Source organism: Balaenoptera physalus (assembly GCF_965194825.1).
Source record: "Balaenoptera physalus genome assembly, chromosome: 4".
In the NCBI taxonomy this organism is placed as follows: Eukaryota; Metazoa; Chordata; class Mammalia; order Artiodactyla; family Balaenopteridae; genus Balaenoptera; species Balaenoptera physalus.
In genome coordinates this window covers 130,230,940-130,245,947 of record NC_138891.1, presented here as the reverse complement: position 1 = coordinate 130,245,947, position 15,008 = coordinate 130,230,940, and the positions used below count along the sequence as shown (strand labels likewise).

General features: G+C 36.8%; 1 protein-coding gene across 3 annotated transcripts in view; it reads left to right on the top strand.

The window, feature by feature from the left end:
• LTN1 (listerin E3 ubiquitin protein ligase 1) overlaps nt 1-15,008 on the top strand; it is an 84,564-nt gene that overhangs the window by 51,085 nt on the left and 18,471 nt on the right. For 2 of the 3 annotated variants that reach the window (XM_082460290.1, XM_082460289.1), the window contains 8 exons: nt 3,150-3,285; nt 3,481-3,625; nt 4,543-4,756; nt 5,231-5,468; nt 5,806-5,880; nt 8,880-9,066; nt 12,526-12,697; nt 13,573-13,793. In XM_082460290.1, the coding sequence (XP_082316416.1) occupies nt 3,150-3,285; nt 3,481-3,625; nt 4,543-4,756; nt 5,231-5,468; nt 5,806-5,880; nt 8,880-9,066; nt 12,526-12,697; nt 13,573-13,793 (1,388 nt within the window). The remainder of the gene's footprint in view (nt 1-3,149; nt 3,286-3,480; nt 3,626-4,542; nt 4,757-5,230; nt 5,469-5,805; nt 5,881-8,879; nt 9,067-12,525; nt 12,698-13,572; nt 13,794-15,008) is intronic. The other variant, XM_082460291.1, reaches the window with a different exon arrangement.

The following is a 15,008-nucleotide window of genomic DNA, read 5'->3' as shown; positions in this document are numbered from 1 at the left end:
GACATTTAAGGTAGAAAGTCGGGGACAAAGCTGTTAAGGTGCACAAGAATATGGATTTTTGAAAAACATCATAAAGGCCTAGTTTTGTCATTTATGGAGTTTGAACTTCAAGCGGTAGGAGGTAAGGAGCTATTGGCCCAAGTTAGGTAGGAAGGTAGTAAGACTATCACATTGACGTTAGAAAGGTTATTTTGACAACTGTGTGAAGGGTGAATGGGAGAGAAGAGAGATTCGGGGTAGCAGACTAGGTAGAGAGCTATGGGAATAATCATGATGAGAGATAAGAGAGCTTGAATCAAGGCACAGATGGAAGAGAGGAGATGGAAATGAAAGACGTAGGAAGTAGAATTGATGGGGTTCTGTGATTATATTTCTGGACTGGGTATATGGAAGTACCATTAGGCCTTATAGGAAACCCTATAGGAGACTTGAGGATTGGAAGGAGGATGGGGAAGGAGTATACAGGGAGCTAATGTTGAGTTTTAGACACATTAGGTTAAGGTGTCTTTGGAATAAATACTAAAATGGAGATTGTCAGTAAGCAATAGACTATTGGCTGGATGGAAATACTGCTTTCAAAGTCCATGTCACGTAGGTGGTAGTAAAACCGTAAATAAGTATGAGCTTGTTTAGGGAGAGTGAAGAGTGAAAAGAATATCAAGGGAACACCAGTACATAGATTTAATGAGTATGTGGATGGAGGCACATTTGAGAATAAGGACTAAAGATAAAAAATAAGCAAAAGCAGAGTTTTAGGTAATATTCATCACCCGTTAAATGCCACAGTCCAGCCACTGGCTTTGGCATTGTTGGAATGAATAGTGGTGAGAAAATGGGAGCAGATAGTCTGTTCTGCGTGTTTGGCAGAAAGGGATGTTGAAAGAGGTGAAAGCCGGAGATGAACACAAGGTCAAAGGGGAAATATATGTTGTGGGGACGGAGGGGGAATAGAAAATAGAGACGGGATAACTGACAATAGCTCCCACTGAGAAGGTGAGAGGGGAGGGCATGTAGGGCTGGATCTAGAGCAGTTAGACGATACCAACCACGTATAGGTGGAGACAAGATAAGGAACGGTGTAGGATGGACGCACATGTAGGTATAGAGGGGGTTGGGAACTTCATGGCTTCATGTCTCTTTAGGTCATTTAATAAGTAAAAACTGGATTGTAGATTTTAAGAAGGGTAGGGAAAGTTTGAAATAGTGGAAGAAGAATATGTCCATCAAAGAACACAATGAAACAGAATTGCCTTGATAGCACAAAGGGCCAGCCGGTGTCAAAAATAAACTTTTGTGGCATTAAACTTTACCGTTGAGCTCACTTATATAGTTAAACTGTGGGATTAGGTTGGGATTTGCAGTTCTGGAACAGGGATACAGTTGAACTTATTGTGCATGGAAGAGAGGATTACCTAATGGAAGTGTAGGTGATTTCTCCAGCACGGGTTATAACTGAAGGATGGCAGAGAGGGGGAAGGGGCAGGAGACAGGACCACGGTGCCACACAACTGTGTGCTGTTCACACAGACCAGAGGTGCCCAGCTGTGCAGAGGCCAACAGGAACGGGAATGTTTTTAAGATTTGACAGTCAATTTTGCTCTTCCAGCCAAAGTGACAAAACAGAATTAGCTAAGAAATACTTTTCAGTTATTAGAAAATCAGTTGTTTCTGATTAAACTTGAGCCTCTTCTATTTTGTCAGGAAGATTTTTAAAAAAATTCTTCCTCAGCCTTTAAAGGAAGATTACATTGTTATTAATTAATTAATTAATTAATTTTTGCTTTTTCCCTTGGTTCCCATTTGCCTACAGGATAAAAACCTAAATCCTTAGTTTGGCCTATAAGACATTTTACAATCTTACTGCAACTATTTCTCCGGTTTTACCTCTTTTGCTTCCATCCTGGACCCTGACCATGCTAAATTCTCATGCATTTTGAACACTGTACTTTCGTACAACTTTGTGCCTTAGCATTCCTTGGAGTGTCCCTATTCTAGGCTTGCAGACTTTGATCTTTTGATAAATCCCAGTTCACACACCAACTTTAGGAAGCCTCTTCTGACTCAATCTGATTTCCTGTTCTGGGCTCTCAGTTTTTGGCCATATTATATTCTAATTTGTTAAGTCTGCCAATACTGCTAGATGAGTCCCTTCAGAGACTGGATTTTGTTCAGCTTTCTCTCCCCAGCATCTAACATTGTACCTTGTATTCACTCATTTATTTGTTCTTCATTTAGTCAGTCAAAGTAAACGTCTCTGGATCTCAGGCATCATGCTAGGGGGACATATGCTAGTGGTAAGTAAAACAGACAAGGTTCCTGCTCTCACGGAGCTTACTTTCTAATTAAGATAATAAGTAAACATGTACACCTAGGGAATAAGGTCAATAATATTTTAACAACCTTCTATGGTGATGGATGGTAACTGGTCTTACTGCAATGGTGATCATTTTGTAATGTATAAAAATATCAGAAAAGCTATGTTGTACACCTGAAACTAATATAACATTGTATGTTTTAATAAAAAAGTAGAGCTCCTCCCCCCAAAATAAGTAAATAAACAAACAAACATTAGTGCTATAAAGGCAACAAATAAGTGATATTAGAGAAATGAGGAGGTGCATACTTTGTATACTTGGGAATTTCAGTGTGGAGGCAGTATTTAAGCTGAGAGTTGAAGGATAAGGAGGAACCAGGGATACTAAAGAGTAGGGAACCCTTAAGAACTTTCCAGACATAGTAGATGCTTACTGAGTGAATGTATGAATTAGGAAACAGTATGTTCTATCTTCCAACTTTATTTAACTTTGCACTCTAGCTAAGGTTTGTTTGTTTTTTGAGAGGTAGGTATGCTGAATAAGTCCTATACTTAAGAAAACAAAATGTAGCATAGGTTAGTTTAATGCACAGTATCATTTACTTGCTTCCCAGCTTCCCTTCCACACTTTCTTTTCTGTGCTGGGTGTGGAGACAGGGTCCCTGCCCTGTGGAGTTTATAAGCTCATTCGTTGACTCTTTCATGTAAGCCCTAATTTTCAGAGTTCTTAACCTGGACACTTGTGAAGAAAGTTTTTAACCTATCTCAAAGTAGACTTTCTTTTTTATAGTAGCAATACAATTAAAAACATTTTTAATTTTTTATTTTGCTTTAGGAGGTTTTGGACATCTCGCCATTTTCAATTCTTGTCTGCAAACCAAAAGCGTAGACGATGGAGAGCTATTACATGGTATATTAAAAATTCTGATAACCTGGAAGAAAGATCATGAAGATATTTTTCTTTTCAGTTGGTAGGTAATACTTTATACAGTTTTTTTCCCTCTATTTATGATGTGGACTGAGATTATGTATCTTATAGTCACAGTTTTGTAGAGCAATAAGATGGTAGACATTTCAGTCAGTCTGTTGTAAATATATGAGATTTAAATGTTTCCAATTGAATGTCTATGTAGTTCTTCAATGTTTTGTTTTTGTCTTTATCACAGTAATCTGTCAGAAGTAAGTCCAGAGATACTGGGTGTAAATATAGAAATAATCCGGTTCCTTTCCCTATTTCTGAAATACTGCTCATCTCCTTTGGCAGAGAGTGAATGGGACTTCATCATGTGCTCCATGTTGGCTTGGCTGGAGGTAAATTAACCTGCTGGGTTATCACGGCTACTGGGTCTTCGTGCATATCTGTATACCAGAACTATTCGCTAATCTTCTTCAAGTAATGATTGTAGTTAGCTCCTTTGCAAACGTTTAAACACTTTATAGATATGTTCCACACCAGCTACTACTTGACAGATCAGTAAAATGATGGAGGTTTAATGTCTGTCAAAATCATTCAGTAACAAATCTGCTAATGCTTTTAAAATGTTCTCTCCATTAGCTCATTCTGGTATAATATTTGCAATACAGCCCATTAAGGTTTTATCTTTTCATGACAAGTTTTTAGGTCTTTTGGTTCTAATTAAATTATTCTTAAAATGTACTGTTTCAGTATTGCCAGAGTAATGCATTAAAGATTAAGCAAATTCAGAGGGAATTAGTGTTCTTTTTATGACCCAAAGCAACCAGATGTGTAATACTTATGGGCTGTCACATAGCAAGTCAGTCAGGGTTGAATTTGTCTGAATCTCTGCTTTGCCTGCTGTTAGCTGTGTGGCTTACAGTATTAAAGTTTACCTAGTTGAGCCTCAGTTTCCTTATTTTAAAATAGTTTAACAATGCCCAATTACTAGGGCTCCTGTAGGGCTCCTGAGAAGATTATAAATGTACTTTTAATGTACTCAACTTGGTAAATGGTAATTGATAATATTTTCTTTCATAGTTTTAGAAATAAAATAGAACATTTCAGAATAAATGGATTGATTCTATTGATAATTCCTAGTATTTAATTTTGAAACGAAGTTATTTTGATGTAAAATATATAAATGTCTTCTGAGACTATGCATTTCAACTGCTTCTTTTCAAATTTAGAGAAATGAAAGGGACTTTTCTTTATTGCCTTGATTTGTAGTATTCTAGAAGTCTGCTTACTTATTTAATTTTTGTTTCTTCAGACAACGAATGAGAATCAGACATTGTATTCTGTTCCACTTGTACAACTGTTTGCCTGTGTCAGCTGTGATTTGACCTGTGAACTCAGTGCTTTTTTTGATTCCACAACTCTGGATACCACTGGCAGTCTTCCTGTAAATCTAATCAGTGAATGGAAAGAATTTTTTTCTCCAGGCATCCACAGTTTGCTTTTACCTCTTTTGGTAACTGTTACAGGCAAGTGAAAAAGGGAATAATAGTGAGATTCATTGAAAATGACTTGTTGAAAAGTTAAAAAAAAACAAAAACTCTGGATGTTTAAGTCACACAGTGCAAAATAGTAAAAGAGCCAGAGAGAAAGCTTGGCATCTCAGAGGCATCATATATGCTTCTGCTTTACAGACAAGAATTGAAAAATGGCAAGACATCTGAAGACCATTGAACATTAAAATAATACTAATTCAGATAACAAGAATAGATTTTTTTAACTCACATGTCTTTTTTTTTTTAAGGATGAGATAATAGAAGTCATTAAATAGTTGAGATTATCTGAAATATATATTCAGTTCATGTTTCTAGTTAGGACTGCTTCAATGTTTGTCAAGTTTTTATTTCATTTTCTTAAGTAACATTTGGTTGTCTGTGAATGGGTCAAGCTGTATTACTCACTTTGTTTTGGGGTATGAAAATTTCTTTCTTTTTTGTCATCAGGAGAAAGCAAAGATACATCTGAAACATCATTTCAGAATGCAATGCTGAAGCCCATGTGTGAAACATTAACTTATATCCCAAAGGATCAGCTATTGAGTCAAAAACTCCCTGCAAGATTGGTTGCTGGCCAAAAAACAAACTTGCCAGAATATCTCCAGACTTTGTTAAATACATTAGCCCCATTACTCCTTTACAGAGCTCGACCTGTGCAAATTGCTGTTTATCATATGCTATACAAGTAAGAATTCTTTCAATTGAATCAATGTCGTGGTGTTCTAAAAAAATGGAATATGTATTTAGCTTTAACTTTTAGTCATTAAAAAAAGTCACAGTAAAAGCAACAACAAAGTAAGCTTGACTATGCATTTCAATAACAGGGATGCCAAGTTTTTGATCTTTTAGGTCACTGTTCTCCATGCACAGTTTACATTTAGATAGTCCTGGCCATAATGGGTTATTTCAGAAAAAACTCAGTAAAAAAAATATATTCATTACAAAATAAGTATTGGTCTTTCTGCTTTTAAGCATGATTTAACAATGAACCGTTTAATATATTTAAATATCCTAACTTCCAGATTGATGCCTGAATTCCCACAATATGATCAGGATAATCTAAAGTCATATGGAGATGAAGAAGAAGAACCAGCCTTGTAAGTTTTTTTTAATACAGAGCTTCTTTGACTTACGGGATTACATCCCAATAAACTCATTGTAAGTTGAAAACTGTGTTGAGTCAAAAATGCATTTGAGGGCTTCCCTGGTGGCACAGTGGTTAAGGATCTGCCTGCCAGTGCAGGGGACACGGGTTCGAGCCCTGGTCCGGGAAGATCCCACATGCCGCGGAGCAACTAAGCCCGTGCGCCACAATTACTGAGCCTACGCTCTAGAGCCCGTGAGCCACAACTACTGAGCCTGCGTGCCTGGAGCCTGTGCTCCCCAACAAGAGAAACCACCACAATGAGAAGTCCACGTACCGCAGCAAAGAGTAGCCCCCACTTGCCACAACTAGAGGAAGCCCACGCGCAGCAACGAAGACCCAACACAGCCAAAAATAAATTAATTGATTAATTAATTTTAAAAAATGCATTTGCTACCCCTAACCTACTGAACATCAGCTTAACCTCACCTACTCAGCCTCAGAACACTTACATGAGCCCACAGTTGGGCACAATCATCTAACACGGGGACTTCCCTGGTGGCCCAGTGGTTAAGAACCCGCCTGCCAATGCAGGGGACACAGGTTCGAGCCCTGGTCTGGGAAGATCCCACATGCCGCGGAGCAACTAAGCCCGTGCGCCACAACTGCTGAAGCCCACGCGCCTAGAGCCCGTGCTCCACAAGAGAAGCCACCGCGGTGAGAAGCCCGCGCACCGCAACGAAGAGTAGCCCCCGTGCACCGCAACGAAGAGTGGCCCCCGCTCACCGCAACTAGAGAAAGCCCGCACGCAGCAACGAAGACCCAAGGCAGCCAAAAAAAAAAAAAAAATCATCTAATACAGAACCATCTTATAAAGTGTTGAATATCTCATGTAATTTATTGAATACAGAAAGTGAAAAGCGGAATGGTTGTCTGGGTAAGAATGGTTGTGAGAGTATTGGTTGTTAACCCGCGTGATCGCGTGGCTGACTGGGAGCTGCAGTTCGCCACCACTGCCCAGCATCATAAGAGAGTAGTGTACTGCACATCGCCAGCCTGGGAAATGACCAGAATTCTTAGTGTGGTTTCTATTGAATGCTTATTGCTTTCACACTATTGCAAAGTTGAAAAATTGTAAGTCAAACCGTCATAAGTTGGGGACCATCTGTAGTTTGCTTTATTAAATTCTCATAATCCATCATAATGACTTTAGAAGACTGAGGCAATACAAAAGCTCTAAATTTAGAGTATATGTTCCTTCAGATCTTGTAAGTTTATCTGTAAGATACAAATGAAATTTAGAGTTCACCCAAAGAGATAGTTACTCTCTCTTCTTAATTGTTTGTAAATCATTTTCAGTTTGCTACCGTTTAGTAAAACTGTCTTTGGCCACATGGGAGCTGTGGAAACAGTATATCAATTCAGAGATCTATTGTGCACCCCTTTGTGCAAAGTATTAATTAAACGTTGAGGGGAGAATACAGTGTTAGGTAAACAGTATTTTGAAGAGTTTATAATCTAATATAGATGACATTACCCTATAATAGAAGACAGTGTATGACAAGTGCTAAGAAAAAGGATAATGTTAGAGGGACACAGCTGCTGTGCCAGGAAGAGAAGACATTCTCGTGAAGAAGAGACATTTATGCTGGACCTTTCAGATTAGGGAACATTTTAGTAGGGCAGGGAAAAGTTGTGTGAACACCATGTGCAAAGGCATTGAGGCATGAGTGTTCAGGAAATGCTTGGGGAATATTGAGTAGTTGCCATTTAACATATCTTTTAATTGTCTAGATCTTCTTCCACTGGAATATAAGCTCTGTGAAGGCAGACATTTTTGTCTCTTGTTCCTGACTATATTCACAGACCCAGGTTTTTTGGCATAAAACAGTCATGAATGTGCTCATTTGTTGAATAAAAGTATAAATGAATATGTGTGGAGTAGGCAAGGAGGGTAGAGTGGAAGATGAAGCTGGAAGGGTAACGAAGGGCCTTCAAAATGACATTTTCTAGGAATCGGGGCATTGTTTGGTAGAAGATGGGATACCACCAGCTGATTCTGGCAATAGTATAAAGCCTAAACTGTACGAAGAAGCAAGCAGAGGGGGAGGCCATGCCAGAAGTCATAGCAGTGCATGGAGGTTAGTGTAGAAAGTGGAGAGCTGTTGTTTGTAAAATCTAGTGATGGTTGGTATGGAATGGAAAAGGGTTGGTACATGAGATGGTGGTGTTGAAGGTAAAAACTTAAGGGCAGAAGCTTAAAGAAGACTTGTTTATGGACTGGTAGTAGGAAACCACAAGGGAAGAAAGATCACAGAGGTGAAAGGAGAGAACCAAGCTAGAATGTCAGAGAGAAGGGAGTTTGACAGGAGATACACGCAAGTATTTCACTTTTTGAGAATCTTATAAGCTCATCTGTAAGTGTTAATGAGTGCAGTACTTTGGTAAAGAAAAAAATTACTTCACATTGTCATGAATTAATGTGAATGTTAAAATTTACTTCATTGAAGAAACAGAGTCTTTTTACCCTTTATAGGATGATAAAGGACCCGATAGGATTTGTTAGCCCTAATCATTCCCCTGACTAGCCAAGGGACTTCAGACTAATAATTTAGCTTCTCTGGGTATCTGATTTTTTTTTTCATCTATAAAACAGAAGGTTGAAATATATGTTTTGTAAAAGGGTCTTTCCTTTAAGTGCTAATCTCTAGAGTCATATTTTATAGCATATTTTATATATTTATAAATATAAAAAGTATATTTATATTTTTATATTTTTTATATTTATAAATATGGAAATGTAGGTATATATTTATATAATACTTTATGTCTTTCAAATTCTGTAACTGCCTCTGTGAATTAGGGGTCAAAATTGAATCTATAAAGGGAGACTTTTAAAATGGTTTTTGGAAAATAAAGATTTTTTTTAAATGCTTGACATTTATACGTGCTGTCAATTTGTGAAGGGACAAGTTATGAAGAAAATTGTGGTGTTTAATCATTGATTCTTAGGTCACCACCAGCAGCACTGATGTCTCTTCTTAGCACTCAAGAAGACTTACTAGAAAATGTTTTGGGGTGTATTCCTGTTGGACAGATAGTTACTATTAAGCCACTGAGTGAAGACTTCTGCTATGTTCTGGGATACCTCCTCACTTGGAAATTAATACTTACTTTCTTCAAAGCTGCTTCATCTCAGGTAAATAAAATGAGACGACTTTTGACAGTTCTGTCCTATACGTATTTCTCTGTTACTGTCCTAAACCCTTTCCTTCCCCTACTTTTAGAAAAAAAGGGGAAATGCCTCACATTTTAATCTAATCTTATCTGGCTAATTTCAGACATTTTGCTAAATTTATTTCTGTCTCTGCTTCCTCATCCTCCCACAGGTTTTTACACAGACACACACACATACACACTCAGTTTTTTTGCAAAAGTAATTAATCTCTGGAATGTGCTTGGATCAATTTTTTTTTCTAACTGAATGTAGCCACCAAGTCCTTTTATTGCAGGAAACCAGATTTCTATAATTTAATTTTGTGCTACCACAGTAAGAGTTTCAAAAGAATCGGATATTGCTATTCTTTTTCCTTTGGTCAATTTCTGACTCTTGTGGAGATGTCAATTACTACATCATTGGAAATTTACCTTACTTGAAAATCAGTGTTTAGAGAAAGATCTGTGAAATACTACCTTATATAATTCAAACCATTATCGCTAAATAAAGAAAATATCCTATTGTAATTATTTTGACCAAATTATTTTAGCAGGCACTAGATGTCTCTGTTGTCTCATGTTTAAGAAGGAAGCTGGAGAAATCTACTCCATTTTTAAAAATTCTTTTAGACAGATTCCCACTTTTAAAAAGATTAACACATTGATTGAATCAGTTTAATAAAGTAGGTGGCTTCTTTGAAAGGTTAATACAAAAAGACTTAATTATTACATATTTAAAGTGTGACTAAACATCTTGGCATTCATTTCCAATGTGATTTTTTAGAATCCTTAAGTTATAATTTACGTTACTAATAACCCATACCTTGGTATAAATATATAAACGTAAGCACTTTTGCATTTGTTTAAGGGGAAAATCAAATCACAGAGGCAACACTGATCTAGATGTTCAAATTATTTTATTTCTTTTCAGTCCTACCACTTATGTTTGTGATTTGAGCTAATTTTAATTTGCTGTATGATGTATTTCAAGAGCTCCTTGTTAAGCTTTTAAATTTGTTTCTTAAAATATTATTGGTCTCTAAAAAATTGCAGCAAATTGAAGTTTTTATGTGTAAGAACTTCGTTCTCGTTATCTTATATTCAGAAATTAAGAATCTTGCCACGCCTCATCTTTCCCATTAGGCCAGAGTGGGGGAGGGGAAGGGGGCACAAAGCATTACAGCAACATTTACTGAGCCTAGAAATTGAACTGAGCTGTCAACAGATAAACCAGCATAACCCAGTAAATAACACTAATTAGAGGAATCCTTAAAACAAACTGAAAAATTTTTAAAAATTTTGGTCCTTAATCTGAGTTGTTTTTAACTTTCTTCTTAAAAAAACTAGTGAATCAGATTGCATTAGAAGCAAAGGTGTGTGTGTGCGCACGCACGCACGTGTGCACGCACCTGTATGTGTGTTTTTTATAGTTTTGCTGAGATATATTTCACATATCATCAAATTTATTTAAAGTGTACAGCTTGGTGTTTCTAGTATATTCACAGAATTGTGCACCTATCACCACTATCTAAATTTAGAATATTTTCAACATCCTTCCACACCACCCCCCCGAAAAAAACCCTTACCTATCTTCAGTCACTTCCCATTTCCTTTCAAACCCCCCAGCCACTGGCAACCACTAATCTATTTTCTGTCTCTATGGATTTGCCTACTGTGGACCTTTCACATATGTGGCCTTTTGTGTCTGGCTTATTTCATATGGCATAATGTTTTCAAAATTCATTCATAGTATAGCATGTATGAGTATGGCATTACTTTTTATGCCTAAATAATATTGCGTTGTATGACTATACCACATTTTGTTTATCCAGTCATCCAGTGGGCATTTAGGTTGTTTCCGCTTTTTGCCTATTGTGAATAAAGCTGCTGTGAACATTTGTACATAAATTTTTTGTGTGTACATATATTTCTCATTTCTCTTGCGTTGTATACCTAAGAGTGGGATTGCTGGGTAACAGACATGTGTTTATAAAAGCCCACTGATATATGTATTAAGTTTTTTTAAAAATTCTACTTTGCTTCCAACTTTTTATTTTGAAAAATATTCGGATTTACAGAGAAGGTGGACAGCAGACATCATGATGCTTTACCAAAAGTATTTAAACATATGTCTCCTAAGAACAAGGACATGTTTCAACATAAATGTAATATAAATATTACACTCAAATTTAATTTCGATGCAGTAATATTATCTAATTTGTATTTAAATTTTCCCAGTTGTCAGATGTCCTTTATAGTTTTATTTCCTTCTATACTGAGGTTTCAGTCAAGGGTCATGTTTGCATTTGTCTGTCATATTTCTTTAGCTTATAATTCCTCTACTTTTCTTTGGTGTCATTCACCGGATCAGTTATTTTGTAGACTGTCTTCCAATTTGGATTTGTCTGGTAGTTTCCTCAAAATTAGATTCTGGTTGCTTTTCAGCAAGAGTATTTACTGCACAGTGGTGATGTATTCTCAGTGCCTCACCTCAGGAGCACAGAATGTCATGTGTCCTTTTATTGGTGATGTTAAGTTTGGTTACTTGGTAAAGGTAGTGTTCTCCAGATTTCTTCATTGTAAAGGTTCTTTGATCAATTTTTTAAGAATCAATTCCAAATACTATGGCTTGATCTTTGTATTTGACCGTTCATAGTGTTCAGAAAATGGTATATTTGTACTATGAAGAAACATAGTGTAAGAAATAATTTTAAAACAGGTACAAATAGCAAAGAGCTACAAGGTAAATGTGAACAAATGAAAACTACATTATTGAGGAACAAGTCTAAAGCACATGTCTCACATAGATACCTATAGTACACCCAGTGGTGCCAAATTTTCCTGTTTTTAAAAAAGAAACCAGAAAAAAAATCCATATTTTTTGTGAAATTTCCTGATTTATAAAACAACTAATGAGAAGACCCCAAGACATTTTGAAATACTAGTTTGTGCTGTCATAAAGGGATGCTGAAATGTTTGATATAGCATGAGGTCAGCCATAAAAATGGGATTAGTTTTAAGCAGAATTTTGAAAGATTAGAGGTTATGGTGCGGAAGGAACGTGTGGAACATTTGGGAGGAGAGTGAGCAAATCGTCTGTGGGGAATGGCGAATAGATTTTTCTCAACAGAGACTCCAAGTGGGGGTGAACTTATCAACAGGGAGACAGTTTGAGAAAGATGTTAGAGGCATATGTCTGATGAGGGGATAGTGAAAACTTCTGCTGGTTTATGAGAAGGGGGAGCAGTGCCTTCAAATGACAACTGGAAAGTAAGACTGTGGCGTGTATTTTATAGGACTCTTCCGTGTCATTCTCAGTGTTCAAATGAATTCATTTTTGTATTGTGTTCTTGTACAGTCTGTTACACTTTAGTTTGTTCATATCTACTGATTGTCTTGGTTTAATTGGGTTTCCTAACAAAAATTGTTTACTCTCCACCAGCTTCGAGCTCTGTATTCAATGTACCTTCGAAAAACAAAAAGCTTGAATAAATTGCTCTATCACCTGTTCAGGCTTATGCCAGAAAATCCAACCTTTGCAGAGACAGCTGTTGAGCTCTCCAATAAGGACCCTAAAACATTCTTTACAGAAGAGCTCCAGTTGGGTATCAGAGGTCAGTATGATGTGTGTTTGTGTTCTTTCTTAGAGACTAGGTTCAGATCAGGTTACCCTGAGGGCATGGAGAATAACCCCAGACGTGTGTCCTGGCTATGAGAATGCTGAAGTGCCAGATTTTCAGTATTTCTCTAAATAGGACATATAATTAGATCTTGTGGATAAGGTTGTTAAGAATTTAATTTTTGAAGCTTACTTTGTTGAGACTATTATCTTTTACTCAGTAAACAAGTATTTGTTACACAATAATGTTTTGTAGGCCTGTAAATAAATAGTCTTCAGCTGGGGAAACAAAGATAAGTAAAATTTATTTTTCACTCCGGGAGCTCACATTTTAGCTGAAGGGATAGACAGCGTGCATCTAGCTGTGCCGCAGTGTTATAAGTGATTTCCTGAGAATAGGAATTTTTTAAATGCCTTGGAGATCTGAGGATGGGACTTTGTCTTGTGAGTACTGAGGTGGGATTCTAGAACTTTTGCATAACACATCAGTGAGCTCTGGGAAAAGTAAAGGAGGCCAGACTCTTTTTCTTAATTTATAAGAAAAAAGAATCTTTAATTCTTCCTCCTCTTTGAAGTGTGTGTGTTTCACTGTATTTGTGATCTTTCATGTGAAATAAAGAGGTCTATTTCTAGGCAGATTTTTCAGTGTCATTCAGGATTTTCATTCCTTTTACAATTCTAATTGTTCATTTTGAATGTGTGAGAAAAAGCTAATACTCTAGAGTTCTGGTTTCTTTGGTATGTTTGTTTTATGAGCTCTAGCACTAGTGTTAAGGAATTGAAAATGATTTTCTAAGAAAATACTAATATTAGTCTGTTATTCTATGTAAGAAATATATGTTACTAACTAAGAATTTGTTTTTTCCTCAGATACCTCAACTCTTCCATACCATATTCCACACTTGGCTTGTTCAGTCTATCACATGACATTAAAAGACTTGCCCGCCATGGTTAGGCTGTGGTGGAATAGTAGTGAGAAGCGTGTTTTCAGTATTGTAGATAGATTTACAAGCAAGTATGTTAGCAATGTTCTTTCTTTTCAAGAAATATCTTCTGTGCAAACAAGTACACAGCTATTTAATGGCATGACGGTTAGTATTGTCTTGGATTTTTTTCTAGAAAAGTTGTTTCAGTATTGGTTATGTCTATCGGTTGTAGTGAGTATCATCACAACTGTAACTCTTGGTTCAGAATTTACAGAAGTTGTCCACTTTATTTTCAGATTATTGGATATCAAATCTCAAATTAATGCATAGGTTAAAATGATGTTATAATTTTATTTACTCCCACCAAATAGTTTTTGAACATTCATTAGTTAATTCAAAATATATATTGGGATACTTACAGATGCCAGGCACTGTGTGCCAGTCACCTGCAAAATGAACAGTTTAGAAGGGTCAGATTCCTGTCCTGTAATAACATACAATCTAATAAAGGGAAAAGAGTGATACTGATAATGTTTTTTTGCATTGGAAACTGGAAAGTGGCACATTAAGAGGAAGAATGCTCTGCGATCAGAGTGGGAAAAGTTCATCTGGCTGAGGGGATTAGGTGAGACTTTATGGAGGAATTTTACTTTGAGGTAGGCAGGATTTTTTTATGGGGAAAAGCATTTAATATAGAGAAAACAGTATGGTAAAAGCAAAAAGCTTGAAGATGGGAATGTAATTTATGCGATGGCCTAAGAAATGTTGAATAGCCCAGTATTCATATGGAGTTGGATTCATGAAGGTAAATAGAGAACAAACTGCTTCTATGATGAATTGGGGCCATATTGGGAAAGGCCTCAAGTAACAGTCTAAAATATTTGGGCCTATGTAGCCACTGAAATTTTTCTTTTGTTTTCTTTTTTTTTTTTGGCTGTGTCGCGTGGCTTACGGGACCTTAGTTCCCTAACCAGGGATTGAACCCGTGCCCTCAACAGTGAAAGTGTGGAGTCCTAACCACTGGACCACCAGGGAATTCTCTGAAATTTTTCTTTTGGGGCAGTGACACTGTCAGAGTTATAATCTGTGAAATTTCTCTGACTGAAATCTTATAACATGGGCTATTGGCATGGAGCTTGGGTTCAAGTGAATAGGGAGACTTGTAATGTGTAGACATTATGAGGAGGGCCCAGGAAAGGCAGTATCAGTGAGAATAGTCCTTAAAGGGGGAGGGATGTGAGAAATTTTGCGGTGTTTTATCCAAACTTGCAATCAGTTAATATCTGGAATGTGGTAGAAGGAGAATTTTAAGATGATGCTACGGTTTTTAGTGTGGAGATAGGAAAGCCAGAGGAATAAATCTTTAAAGGATGATAATTT